This window comes from Prionailurus viverrinus, chromosome A3 (assembly GCF_022837055.1).
Source record: "Prionailurus viverrinus isolate Anna chromosome A3, UM_Priviv_1.0, whole genome shotgun sequence".
In the NCBI taxonomy this organism is placed as follows: domain Eukaryota; kingdom Metazoa; phylum Chordata; class Mammalia; order Carnivora; family Felidae; genus Prionailurus; species Prionailurus viverrinus.
The window spans coordinates 39,232,805-39,246,925 of record NC_062563.1 but is presented as its reverse complement, the minus strand read 5'-3'; the positions used below and the strand labels follow the sequence as shown (position 1 = coordinate 39,246,925).

Genomic DNA, 14,121 nt, shown 5'->3' with positions numbered 1-14,121 from the left:
AAAGGGTTTACATGTCCTGATGGGGGTGTAGCTCCTGACTTGCATTTTTGACTTTCCTGCTCTCTCTTTGCTGGGTTACACAGTCAGAGGGATCTTATTTTATAAAACTTTGTCTCCTCTGAAAGTCATGAATAAACTTAAAAAATATTTTGCTTTTGGGGAGCGTGGGTGGCTCAGTTGGTTAAGTGCCTGACACTTGATATCAGCTTGGGTCATAATTTCGCAGTTGTGGGATTGAGCCCCACACTGGGCTTTGTGCTGACAGCATGGAGCCTGCTTGGGATTCTGTGTCTCCCTCTCTCTCTGCCCCTCTCCCACTCCTTCTTTCTCAAAATAAACTTGAAAAAATATTTTGCTTTTAAAATTTCATCTTTTAGAAGCTGAAAATGCTATTGCTTGAATTTATTTCATTTCTCTTGTTTTAATTGTGAAACAGTTGAATTCTTTTTTTTTTTTTAAGTTTCCTTATTTATTTTGAGAAAGAGTCAGAGTGTAAGTGGGCATGGGGCAGAGAGAGGGGGGGGGGGCAGAGAGAGGGAATCCCAAGCAGTCTCAGCACAGTCAGCGCGCAGAGCCTGCTGTGGGGCTTGAACTCACGAAACCTTGTGTGATCATGACCTGAGCCAAAATCAATAGTTGGATGCTTAACTGACTTAGCCACCCAGGTGCCCTGAAAAGATTGAATTCTTAATACTCTATTACATTTTTCTGGTATTTCTCTATAAGGGTAACCTGTAAGAATCAATAAGTATCAGCTTAAGGGGTTACAGTTCACAATCATTCTATTTATATCTGGTTGTAATTAACTCCTATTCATTCATTCTGCAAATATTTATCAAGTAGCTACTAAGTGCCAAGCATTATGTTAGACATCTGAATACAATATCTAAAAAGACAAATTACTATACTTACCGGGCTTAACAGTCTATGAAGAGAATTAGACAAACAGAAAGTACATATAATGTCAAGTAGTAAAAAGTGCCATAAAGAACAATAAGATAGTAAGAGAAAAAAATGGTTGGGGAAGTTTGGAGAAATGCTAATAACTCAGTAAGCAGAGTGCCCACAGATGTCATTTGAGTAGAGATCTGAATGAAATGGAGGAGAAAGCCATGCAAAGATGTTGGGGAAGGGAGTTTTTGGTTAGAGGGAAAATTATCCCATTATCTCTTCTTACTCAACCTATTCTTTTTTTTTTTTTTTTTTTTAAATTTTTAACGTTTATTTATTTATTTATTTATTTATTTATTTATTTATTTATTTTTAAAAAAATTTTTTTTTCAACGTTTATTTATTTTTGGGACAGAGAGAGACCGAGCATGAACGGGGGAGGGGCAGAGAGAGAGGGAGACACAGAATCGGAAACAGGCTCCAGGCTCTGAGCCATCAGCCCAGAGCCCGACGCGGGGCTCGAACTCACGGACCGCGAGATCGTGACCTGGCTGAAGTCGGACGCTTAACCGACTGCGCCACCCAGGCGCCCCAACGTTTATTTATTTTTGAGACAGAGAGAGACAGAGCATGAACGGGGGAGGGTCAGAGAGAGAGGGAGACACAGAATCTGAAACAGGCTCCAGGCTCTGAGCTGTCAGCACAGAGCCCGACGCGGGGCTCGAACCCACGGACCGCGAGATCATGACCTGAGCCGAAGTCGGCCGCTTAACCGACTGAGCCACCCAGGTGCCCCTCAACCTATTCTTTATAACACTTTATCCCCATGGAACATCAGCTATTTATATATATGTATATGTGTATGTTTCTGCATAAACACACAGTCTTTATTTATTGGCTTTTTCTCTTATTAGAGTGACTCACTAAACTCAGCATTTCAAAGGAATGAATGAAAAATGTAAAATCCCTGAGGTGGGAATGTTCTCTGTGTGCTCATGGAATTACAAGGAGGTCAATGCAGCTTATAAATAGTATGTGTGAGGAGGGAGGGGCCAGATTATGTAGGGTCTTATACATCTTGGAAATTAAGACTTTAGATTTTATTCTGAGTGTTATGGGAAACCATTATAGGTTTTTGAACATGAGAGTAACAAAATTTCTGACAAATTTTAAAAGGATTGCTTGCTACTGATTTGGCATAATGCTTTCTAGTTGAACAAACTGATTCAAGTCAGAAAATAAAAAAATGACCATTTAAAAAACTTAATGTATATTTTTTATAAGGGGAAAATTAGTATATAGGGTGATCAGTTTATATCAAATGAGAGATACACTTCTTTTTTTGTCAGTTTTATTGAAGGGTAATTTATATACAACAAAATTCACCAATTTTAAGTGTACAGTTTGATTTTATGACAAATATATACAATCATGTAATCACCATTGCAGTTGTATATAACATTTTCATCACCTCTAAAATTCTTTTTCTCTCTTTTTAAAGTTTGTTTATTTGAGAGAGAATGTGTGAGGGAGAGGGGCAGAGAGAGAGGGAGAGAGAGAGAATCCCAAGCAGGTTCTACACCACCAGCACAGAAACTGATGTGGGGCTCGATCCCATGAACCTTGAGATCAAGACCGAGCCAAAGTCCAGAGTTGGATGCTCAACCAACTGAGCCACCCAGGCACCCCTAAAATTCCCTTTTAATGCCTGTTTGCCTATCCCCTCCTTTTCATTGACCTCTGGCAACCATTATCTGCTTTTTATCATTTTGCCTTTTCTAGAGTTTGGATTAAATACAGTCATATGATATGTGGCCTTTTGTGAATGGCTTCTTTCACTTAGCGTGATGCTTTTGAGATTCCTTCATCAGAAAGAGGCTCCAGGCTCTGAGCTGTCAGCACAGAGCCTGATGTGGGGCTCCAGCTCACAAGCTGTGAGATGATGACCTGAGCTGAAGTCAATACTTAACTGACTGAGCCACCAGGTACCCTGCTATTGTCTGTCTTCTTAATTTTAGCCATTTAATTTTTTTATTTTATTTTACTTTTTAAAAAATTTATACAGGTTATATAGTGGCATCTTATGGTTTTAATGTGCATTTCCTAATGACTAATGATGTTAATATGACTAATTTCATTATTTTCATGTTATTTGCAATCTGTACATAAAATTATTTGCCCATTAAAAATTTTGGATGGTTTGTCTTACTGAGTTGCTTGGATTTTTTTTTATAATCTGGATACAAGGACTTTATTTTTATGTTTTATAAAAATTTCTCCCAAGCTGTGGGTTGATTTTTTAAAAGAAACTTTTAATTTTAGAACAGTTTTAGATTTACAGAAAAATTCAGAAGGTAGAACAGAGAATTCCCATATACCCAACACCTGATTTCCCCTATTACTAACATCTACTTTAGTATGGTGTATTTTTCACAATTAATGAACCTATATTGACACATTATTATTGCTAACTAAAGTCTGTACTTAAGATTTTATTCATTTTTACCTACTGTAAACAGTTTTTCTGTTCCAAAGGGTTTTTTACCTTAGATTATTATATTTTTCATCTTAGAAGTTCAATTTATTTATTTTCTTTATAGCTTCCTTTCTTTTTACCCTCATATTTTTCTATACCTACTTGAATATATAGATTATGTTTATCAGAACTATTTTAACATTGTTAGCTACCTTTGGAATTGTTTGCTAATTCTATTATCTGTGTCATTTCTGGGTCTCTCTTCATTATTTGATACTTTCTTCTGGATATGGACCATAGTTTTCTGCTTATTTCCATGTGTGGTCATCTTTGATTTTATACTAAATATTGTGAATTTTGTATCTTTGGGAGTCGGCTATTGTGGAACTTCTTTGGGGCATACTTGTTCATTGAAATCATTTGGATTTTTTTTTTTTGAGGCTTTGCTTTAAAACTTTGTTAGTGTAGGTCTACAATAACCTTTCTAAGACTAATCTGGTCTAACTTTTGAGGCATTACCTTCTGAGACTTTCCCTGATAGCCTCACGCTGGCTGATGGGAACATGACCTATTCTTGCTTCTGTGTGAGCTCCAGAAATTGTTCAGCTTACTGTTTTCCAGAGCTTTTTTCTTTGGCCTTGGTAGTTTCCTAACAAATATATGCAGACTAAATACTTATTTAAAGACTCTGTATCTTTAGACCTCTCTCTTTGTAGCTCTTTCCTCTTTGTAACCTATACTGCATATTCTAACTTTCTTGGCCTCTTTGCACTCATAACTTTGTCTCCTCACTCTCTTTAGGGTTTCTCTTCCCTGTGCTATAGCCTGGAAAATATTTCTGGGAATTAAGTTGAGATGTCTGATTAGCATCTCTTCTTTCAGGATCACAGTCCTGTGCTGGCTATTGATTGAACTCCATTTGCTATATATTTTGCCTGATTTTTCTAGTTAGGAAGATCAGTATAATCCCTATTATGACTTCAAAATCAGAAGCAGAAGTTCAGTGGACCTACTTTTGAAGTTATAAATATATTTCAAAGTAGGAGAAATATTTTTGAAAAAAATGTTTCTAAGATATCCTTTAATTTTCTTTACCTTTTCTTATATATTTTTAAAATGTCAATTTAAATCATCATGCAGTAGTCATTTTCAGAATAACTTTGTGTTGTGATGAGCAGTGGGTGTTATGTGTAAGTGATGAGTCACTGAATTCTACTGAAACCAAGAGGTTAACTAACAAGAATTAAAAAAAAGAATAACTTTGTTCAGTTTGTGAAAAAATTGGCAGAGCTGATTAGCTGATATATTCCATTTCAAAGATTGTTGAAATAGTGTATACATTGGTGCAATCTTGTGTGTGTATTTTGGGAATTACTGCATATGGGTAGATGCTTCACATTTTCCTCACATTTCCGTTCCTTTTTCATACTTTGAAGATATACATGAGTAGGCAAAGGAGGTTATGTGAAGTAAAACAAAACAAAACAAAACCTTTGTAATGTGGTAATTTACTTATAATCTCTTTGTTCGGTTCTCAAAATATGAAATAATCTAAGGCAAGAATTCAGACTTCATCTGTTTTAAACCATAATCTTTCTTTGGTTGTGTTCTCTTTCCCAAGATTTAGTTATGAACTGATTTAGCTAGAAATATTAAGTTGGAAAGCCTTATTCAGAAGCATTACGCCTAATTATGCATACTCTTTCCAACATCTTATAAAATGCCTTCTCTTATTCGTGGTTTAATTTCTCTCTCAAGTTTCAAAGTTCTGATCCCCACCCCCCTTTTTTGTGTGTTCCCATTTCTATGATTTCCATGCCACGTAGTTAGTATTTCAAGCCTATGTTGTAAAATAGCCCCTAGTTTAGTCTCTCTGATTCCAGTCTTCTCCCCTTCCTTTTCATACAACATGTGAATGTCAGTTAGTTTCCTTGACCAATATGCTAACCTTGACTTTCTCTTATACAGAAAGCTTGACTGGCTTCTCAGTGTTTTTCAGTCAGGTTCAGATTCTGATGAGTAGCATAGCTCTATCTTCATATTTGGCTCCAGTAAACCGTTTTTCCTGAATGTTTCTTCTGTGGCTCTGACACTTTCCCATTGCCTATATGTTGCTCACATCATTTTTACCAACTGGCATTTTCTACCTTCCTGGCTAGTTTTTACTTTTGTTTAATGTCCTTCAGGAAGCCTGCTGTAGGCCATTTCTTTTTGGGTGCTCAAAGCATTTATTATCTACTTACTCATATCTATTTAATTATATAACCTTTTTTGTTATTTTCCATCCTGTGATCTTACTATTAATATTCTGTGGACAATTAGATTATCTAAAAAAGCCCTTTTCTTCAATCCCTGACCCCTTTGCTCTAGTTGTAGGTACATACTAGGAAGATTTAATGTTTTGGTCAGTTTTTCTCGGATCTTGCAGAAATACAGGAAACTGGGGACATTTGTAGATGACTTGAGTTTTTTGGTGATCTATGGATTGATCCAGATTTGCCCTGATTTCTTAGATAGTATTGGTCTTACCTTAGAACAGAGTTAATTTTCTAGAATGTGAGGTAGAATTGTTCATTTTTATGGCCTTTAGTTATTTTGGAGTAGGCCTTTCATTTATGCGGTGACTCTCAGGAGTGTCAACCTAATCTTTCCGCCCCTGGGTCTTTTTTTCTTTTCTTTTCTTTTCTTTTCTTTTCTTTTCTTTTCTTTTCTTTTCTTCTTCTTTTTTTTTTTTAATGAAATCTTTTGGGACTTTGTCCCCATGATTTTTTTTTTTAATTGTAAGATTTTTTTATTGTTAGATTTTGTTCCCATATTTGTGGTGGGAGATTATGTATGATATTGTCTTGACATAACAAGACTAATGGTATATATTTTTAAAAACTGTATTCACAGTATTAGAAAAATAAGGCAGTATTTTTCTTTTAGATTTCAAATACATGACTGGCTTCTGATTCCAGGCTTTTATGTTCTATGTAGCTTGTTGATGTAAGCTTTTATTTTTTTTTCTTTATGATATCTTTTTAAAGATGTAATTCATATACCAAAGAATTCACCATTTTATAGTATACAATTCACTGGTTTTTAGTATATTCATAAAGTTCTGCAGCCATCACCCTGTCTAATTTTAGTTCATCTGAATCACCCCCAAAAGAAATGCAGGATCTATTAGCTGTCACCCCCCATTCCCCCTTTCCTAACCCCTGGCAATCACTGATCTTCTTTTTGGATTTGCTTATTCTGGAATTGGATCATCCAATATGTGATCATTTGTGACTGGCTTCTTTCACTTAGCATTGTTTTTTAGGTTTATCTACATTTTGCTATGTATCAGTATTTCATTACTTTTTATTGCTGATTAATACTCCATTGTATAGATATACCATGTTTTACTTATCCACTTTATCAGTTGGTGGATATTTGAGTTTGCAAAAAATGCTGGAGTATGAGTATTGAACAAGCTGTTCAGAATATTTGGGCTCAAGTTTTGTGTAGACAATTCATTTCTCTTGGGTATATACCTAGAAGTGGAATTGTTGGGTCAAATGGTAATTTTATGTTTAAGTTTTTGAGGGGCTTCTCGATGTTTTCCAAAGTGGCATTACCATTGTACATTCCCACCAGCAGTGTATAAGGGTCCTAATTTCTTCATATCCTTGCCAGCACATCTGTCTTTGTGATTCTTTTTGATGTTATTGTAAGTGGAATTGTGGGTACGAAGTAGTATTTTATGTGGTTTTGATTTGCCTTTCCTTGATGTTGAGCATTTTTTCATGTGCTTATTGGCCATTTATGTATATTCTTTGGAGAAATGTTCATTCATGTCCTTTTCCCATTTTAAAATTGTGTTTTTATTTTAGAGTTGTGGGAAGTTTTTATATATCCTGGATACAAATCTCTTAAGGGTAAATGATTTGCATCCCTCCCCCCCAGTTCTGTGAGTTTTTTCTACTTTTTTTATTGTGTACTTTAAAGATTTATTTATTTATTTATTTATTTATTTTTTTTGTTGTGTCCTTTTTATTTTATTTTATTTTATTTTATTTTATTTTATTTTATTTTTATGAAATTTATTGACAAATTGGTTTCCATACAACACCCAGTGCTCATCCCAAAAGGTGCCCTCTTCAATACCCATCACCCACCCTCTCCTCCCTCCCTCCCCCCATCAACCCTCAGTTTGTTCTCAGTTTTTAACAGTCTCTTATGCTTTGGCTCTCTCCCATTCTAACCTCTTTTTTTTTTTTCCTTCCCCTCCCCCATGGGTTCCTGTTAAGTTTCTCAGGATCCACATAAGAGTGAAACCATATGGTATCTGTCTTTCTTTGTATGGCTTATTTCACTTAGCATCACACTCTCCAGTTCCATCCACGTTGCTACAAAAGGCCATATTTCATTTTTTTCTCATTGCTGCGTAATATTCCATTGTGTATATAAACCACAATTTCTTTATCCATTCATCAGTTGATGGACATTTAGGCTCTTTCCATAATTTGGCTATTGTTGAGAGTGCTGCTATGAACATTGGGGTACAAGTGGCCCTATGCATCAGTACTCCTGTATCCCTTGGATAAATTCCTAGCAGTGCTATTGCTGGGTCATAGGGTAGGTCTATTTTTAATTTTCTGAGGAACCTCCACACTGCTTTCCAGAGCGGCTGCACCAATTTGCATTCCCACCAGCAGTGCAAGAGGGTTCCCGTTTCTCCACATCCTCTCCAGCATCTATAGTCTCCTGATTTGTTCATTTTGGCCACTCTGACTGGCGTGAGGTGATACCTGAGTGTGGTTTTGATTTGTATTTCCCTGATAAGGAGCGACGCTGAACATCTTTTCATGTGCCTGTTGGCCATCCGGATGTCTTCTTTAGAGAAGTGTCTATTCATGTTTTCTGCCCATTTCTTCACTGGGTTATTTGTTTTTCGGGTGTGGAGTTTGGTGAGCTCTTTATAGATTTTGGATACTAGCCCTTTGTCCGATAGGTCATTTGCGAATATCTTTTCCCATTCCGTTGGTTGCCTTTTAGTTTTGTTGGTTGTTTCCTTGGCTGTGCAGAAGCTTTTGATCTTCATAAGGTCCCAGTAATTCACTTTTGCTTTTAATTCCCTTGCCTTTGGGGATGTGTCGAGTAAGAGATTGCTATGGCTGAGGTCAGAGAGGTCTTTTCCTGCTTTCTCCTCTAAGGTTTTGATGGTTTCCTGTCTCACATTTAGGTCCTTTATCCATTTTGAGTTTATTTTTGTGAATGGTGTGAGAAAGTGGTCTAGTTTCAACCTTCTGCATGTTGCTGTCCAGTTCTCCCAGCACCATTTGTTAAAGAGGCTGTCTTTTTTCCATTGGATGTTCTTTTCTGCTTTGTCAAAGATGAGTTGGCCATACGTTTGTGGGTCTAGTTCTGGGGTTTCTATTCTATTCCATTGGTCTATGTGTCTGTTTTTGTGCCATAAAGATTTATTTTTAAAAAGAGAGAGAGAGTAGGGGAGAGGGCCTTAGGGTGGGGGAGGTGGAGAGAGAGAAAAAGAGAGAGAAAGACACACACACACACTCCTAAGCAGGCTGCACGCTCAGTGTGGAGCCTGATGCAGGGCTTGATCCCACAGCCCTGGGATCATGACCTGAGTTGAAATCAGGAGACGTTCAACCAACTTAGCCATCCAGGTGCCCCTATTGTGTACTTTGAAACCCAAAAGTTTTTAATTTTGAAGAAGTCCAACTTATCTAGTTTTTTCTTTGGTTGCTTTTGCTTTTAGTATCATATCTAGGAAACCAATATCTAAACATTTGCTCCAGTGTTTTCTTTGAAGGGTTTTTATAGTTTTAATCTTTACATTTAGGTCTTTGTTTTACTTGGAGTTAAGTTGTATATGGTGTGAGATAGCATCAAACTTTCTTCTCTTGAATTGAATATCCAGTTGTCCTAGCTCCACTTATAGAAGACTGTCTTTTCTTTATTGCATTTTTCTGGCATCCTTGTTGAATTGACCATAAATGTGAGTCTTCCTTTTTTTTTTTAATTAAAAAAAAAATTTTTTTTTTACTTTTATTTATTTTTGAGAAACAGTGAGACAAAGCGTGAGCGGGGGAGGGGCAGAGAGAGAAGGAGACACAGAATCTGAAGCAGGCTCCAGGCTCTGATCAAGAGGTCAGCACAGAGCCTGATGCGGGGCTTGAACCCATGAAATGTGAGATCATGACCTGAGCCGAAGCTGGACACTTAACCGATTGAGCCACCCAGGCCCTGTGAGGCTTCTGTCAATCCTATTACATTGATCTATATGTCTGTCCTTAGCTACATGCTTATATCACATCGTCTTTTTTTTTTTTTTTTAAGTAGGTTCCATGTCCAATGTGTGGCTCAAACTCATGACCCCAAGATGGAGAGTCACATGCTGCACTGACTAAGCCAGCCAGGCACCCCTATATTACCCCTATATTGCTGTATACCTCTTGATTGCTGTATTTGTGTAGTAAGTTAAAAAAAACCTAGAAGTGTGAGCCCTCCAATTTTCAAAGTGGTTTTGGTGGTTCTGCATCCCTTGCAGTTCCCTATGAAGTTTAGGATTAATTTGTCAATTTCTGCCTGAAAAAAGGCAGCTAGGATTTGATAGGGGAATGTGTTGAAGCAGATCAGTTTTGGAGAATATTGCTCTTAAAGCTATTAAGCCTTCTGACCTATGAACATGGCTGCCTTTCCATTTATTTAGGTATTCTTTAATTTTTTTCTCAACATGTTTTTTAGTTTTCAGTATATAAATCTTATACTTATTTCTTTGAATTTCTTCCTAAGTATTTTATTCTTTTTGATGTTATTGTAAGTGGAATTGTTTTCTGAATTTCATCTTCATATTGTTCATTGCTAACGTGTAGAAATATGATTGCTTTTTGTACATTAATCTTGTATCTTGAAATCCTGTTGAACTTATCAGTCCTAATAGTTTTTAGTCAAGTCCTTAGGACTTTTTATTATCTTCAACTAAGAGGTAATTTTCCTTTTTTTTCCAATTTAGACACTCATTCTTTCTTTCTTTTACCTAATTGTTTTGTCCAGAATATCCAGTATAATGTTAAATAGAATTGACAAGAGTGAACTTTGCTATATTATTCCTGATCTTTAGGGAATACACAAATAATTTTTTGTTAGAAAATTCAAATCATATAAATAAAATTTACCATTGATCTTCCAAATCTTTCCTTCTCATCCCTCTCTCGTTGGGGGGCTTAACCAGCAAAACACGGTGTATTTATCTATATTTTTATATAATAAAAGCATAGGTTTGCACGTGTTTTTTAAAAAATATTCAGTTTTTCACCATTAGTTATGATGTTAACTCTGGACTTTTTGTACATGCCCTTTATCATGTTAAGGAAGTTCCATTCTGTTTCTAGTTGAGTGCTTTTCTCATGAAAGGGTATTAGATTTCATCAAATGCTTTTTCTATGTTTATTGGTATGATCCCGTTTTTTTTTTTTTTTTCCTTTCTTTATTAACATGGTGTATCACATTAAGTTTCACATATTAAACCAAATTTACTTTTCTGGGGTCCCTCTTATTCATGGTGTATAAGACTTCTTTATGTTTTGCTGCATTTGGTTTGCTACTATCTTCTTGAGGATACTGTGTCCATATTCTCAAGATATATTCACCTGTAGTTTTCTTTCCTCATTGATGTCTTTGTCTTGTTTTGGAATCAGGGTAGTACTGGTATTGTACAATGAGTTGGGAAGTATTCTTTCCCTTTCTAGTTTTTGGAACAGTTTATAAAGGACTGACATTAAATTTTATTTAAGAATAACTATATTTTAGGGGCGTCTGTCTGCCTCAGTCGGAGGAGTATCTACAACTCAAGGTCATGAGTTTGAGCCCCACCCTGGGAGTAGAGATTACTCAAAAAAATAGATAAAAAACTAAAAAAACCCCACAAACTAATGATATTTTGATTTTTGTTTTTATCTCTTAGGATTCTCCATTTACAAATGCAGGAATGGGATCTAATCTAAATCTCTTGGGTGAAATTGAATGTGATGCCAGCATAATGGATGGAAAATCCTTAAATTTTGGAGCTGTTGGAGCACTGAGTGGTATGTGGACATTATAACACATTATCTCTATTCTTTAAAGAACTATGAATATTAAGATTTGATGCCTCCTAAAGACTTAGTCAATCTAGTGTTTTCTACCATTCTTGCTAGGAATAGTGTTGAAAATAAATTGTCTTCTTTTCCTTAATTTAAAACATGAAAATCTTAGGTGTGAATAGTTTTAAAGAAAACAGTGACAGCTTATATTCAACTTTTTGTTAGAGTTTGGTCATTCTCCTTCATTCCCTTGAGATTATAGACATGTAACATGTGAGTTAACATGTTCTATTAATTTTATAATTTTTAAAGTACACAAATAATATATTTCTTGTTAAGAAATTCAAATGATACAAATAAAATTTACCATTGATCTTCCAAATCTTTCTTTCAAATCCCTCTCTCCATGGGGGGCTTAACCAGTAAAATATAGTGCATTTATCTATATTTTTATGTAATAAAAACATAGTTTTGCACGTGTTTTTTAAAAAATGTATGTATATGTGTGTATATGTACATTGTATGTATTTTTTTCTTATTCAGGATGTCTCAGATTTTTTTCCCACATCAGTACATATAAGATATATCTAATATTTTGCAGTTCTTTTATTAAAGCGAAATATACATGAAATGCACAGATTTTAATTAGAAAGCTGCATGAATGAATGAGTGAATTAAAAATTATTGTCAAGCTAGCTAACATACAGTTTATTTTTGGCTTCAGGAGTAGATTCCTGTGATTTGTCACTTACATACAATACCCAGTGCTCATCCCAGCAAGTGCCCTCCTCAGTGCCCATCCCCCATCCCCCCACCTCCTCATCCCCTCAACCCCATCAACACTCAGTTTGTTTTCTGTATTTAAAAGTCTCTGTGATTGTGCCTCCCTCTGTTTGTAACTTATTTTCCCTTCCCTTCCCCTGTGGTCTTCTGTTAAGTTTCTCAAATTCCACATATGAGTGAAATCATATGATATCTGTCTTTCTCTGACTTATTTCACTTAGCATAATACCCTCCAGTTCCATCCACGTTGTTGCAGTGGCAAGAGCTCATTCTTTTTCATCAATCAGTAGTATTCCATTGTGTGTGTGTGTGTGTGTGTGTGTGTATGTGTGTGTGTGTGTGTATACATATATATACACAACATCTTTTTAATCCATTCATCAGTTGACGGACATATGGGTTCTTTCCATGATTTGGCTATTGTTAGCGCTGCTGTAGCAGGATTCTCGCATAGAGAGTCACGACACCGAGGCTTTTCTTTCCAGGAAGCAACTTTATCAGTGCGGGCATGGCTCAGTTGGGTTTGTACCTGAAGAACTGAATTCTCAACGCCACGTGGCATAGTTTTTTTTGTATTTTCTATTTCTTTGTCTCCCATATATGGTAACACACAAACATGCAGTCTGATTAAGTGATCTCATGATACAAGGTCATGAGGAATGTCACATATGCATATAACCAGGTTGCCTTGAAGGTTTTTTTTTTTTTTTTTCATAGGGAAGGAAACATTGGGGTGCATGTGTCCCTTCGAGTCAGCATTTTTGTATCCTTTGGATAAATTCCTAGTAGTGTAATTGCTGAGTCATAGGGTAGTTCTATTTTTAATTTTTTGAGGAACACTGTTTTCCAGAGTGGCTGTACCAGTTTGCATTCCCATCAACAGTGCAAGAGAGTTTCCCTTTCTCCATGTCCTTGCCAACATCTGTTGTTTCTTGAGTTGTTACTTTTAGCCACTCTGACCCATGTGAGGTGGTATCTCAGTGTGTTTTTTTTTTAATTTTTTTTTTTTAATGTTTCATTTATTTTTGAGACAGAGAGAGACAGAGCGTGAGCAAGGGAGGGGCAGAGAGAGAGCAAGACAGAGAATCCGAAGCAGGGTCCAGGCTCTGAGTGGTTGGCACAGAGCCCAACTCAGGGCTCGAACTCACAAATGCGAGATCATGACCTGAGCCCAAGTCAGATGTTTAACCGACTGAGCCACCCAGGCGCCCCTCAGTGTGATTTTAATTTGTATTTCCCTAATGATGAGTGATGTTGAGTATCTTTTCATGTGTCTGTTTACCATCCGTACATCTTTGGAAAAATGTCTATTCATGTCTTCTGCCCATTCCTTCACTGGGTTGTTTTACGGGTGTTGAGTTTGATAAGTTCTTTGTTGATTTTTGATAGTAACCCTTTATCTGATATGTCATTTGCAAATATTTTCTCCCATTCCATCGGCTTCCTTTTAGTTTTGTTGATTGTTTCCTTTGTTGTAGCTGCATGAATTTTTAAATGTACATAGCCATGTAAACCATTACCCAGATCAAGATGTAAAACACTTCCATGTCAAAATACAAAACATTTCTATAATCCCAGAGGGAGTCTTTATGCCTTTTTCTTGTCCATATCTCTCATACTCTGCTCCTACCTTCCCTCCTTATCCTCTTCTTTCCTAATTGTGACTTTAAGCACTGTAGATTAATTTGCCTCTTACTAAAATTTACATAATGAATCATACACCTTTGTGTCTATTTTTTGTTTGTTTTTTTGTTTGTTTTTTTGTTTGCTTAACACTATGCCTATGAGATTAACCCATGTTTTGTGTCATAGTAATTTTTTCTTTTTATTACTTAGTAGTATTTTATTGCGTGAATATATAATAACTTATTTATTCTCCTTCCCGTGATAATTTGA

At 36.0% G+C, this 14,121-nt stretch overlaps 1 protein-coding gene across 11 annotated transcripts in view; it reads left to right on the top strand.

Moving 5' to 3' along the window:
• The window catches only part of TASP1 (taspase 1), a 280,411-nt gene that overhangs the window by 33,272 nt on the left and 233,018 nt on the right, over positions 1–14,121 (top strand). For all 11 annotated transcript variants that reach the window (XR_007150907.1, XR_007150904.1, XR_007150905.1 and 8 more), the window contains one exon: positions 11,325–11,445. Coding sequence is in view for 7 of the 11 variants with exons in the window: in XM_047852763.1 (XP_047708719.1) it covers positions 11,325–11,445 (121 nt within the window). In the remaining 4 variants the exon portion in view is untranslated. The remainder of the gene's footprint in view (positions 1–11,324; positions 11,446–14,121) is intronic.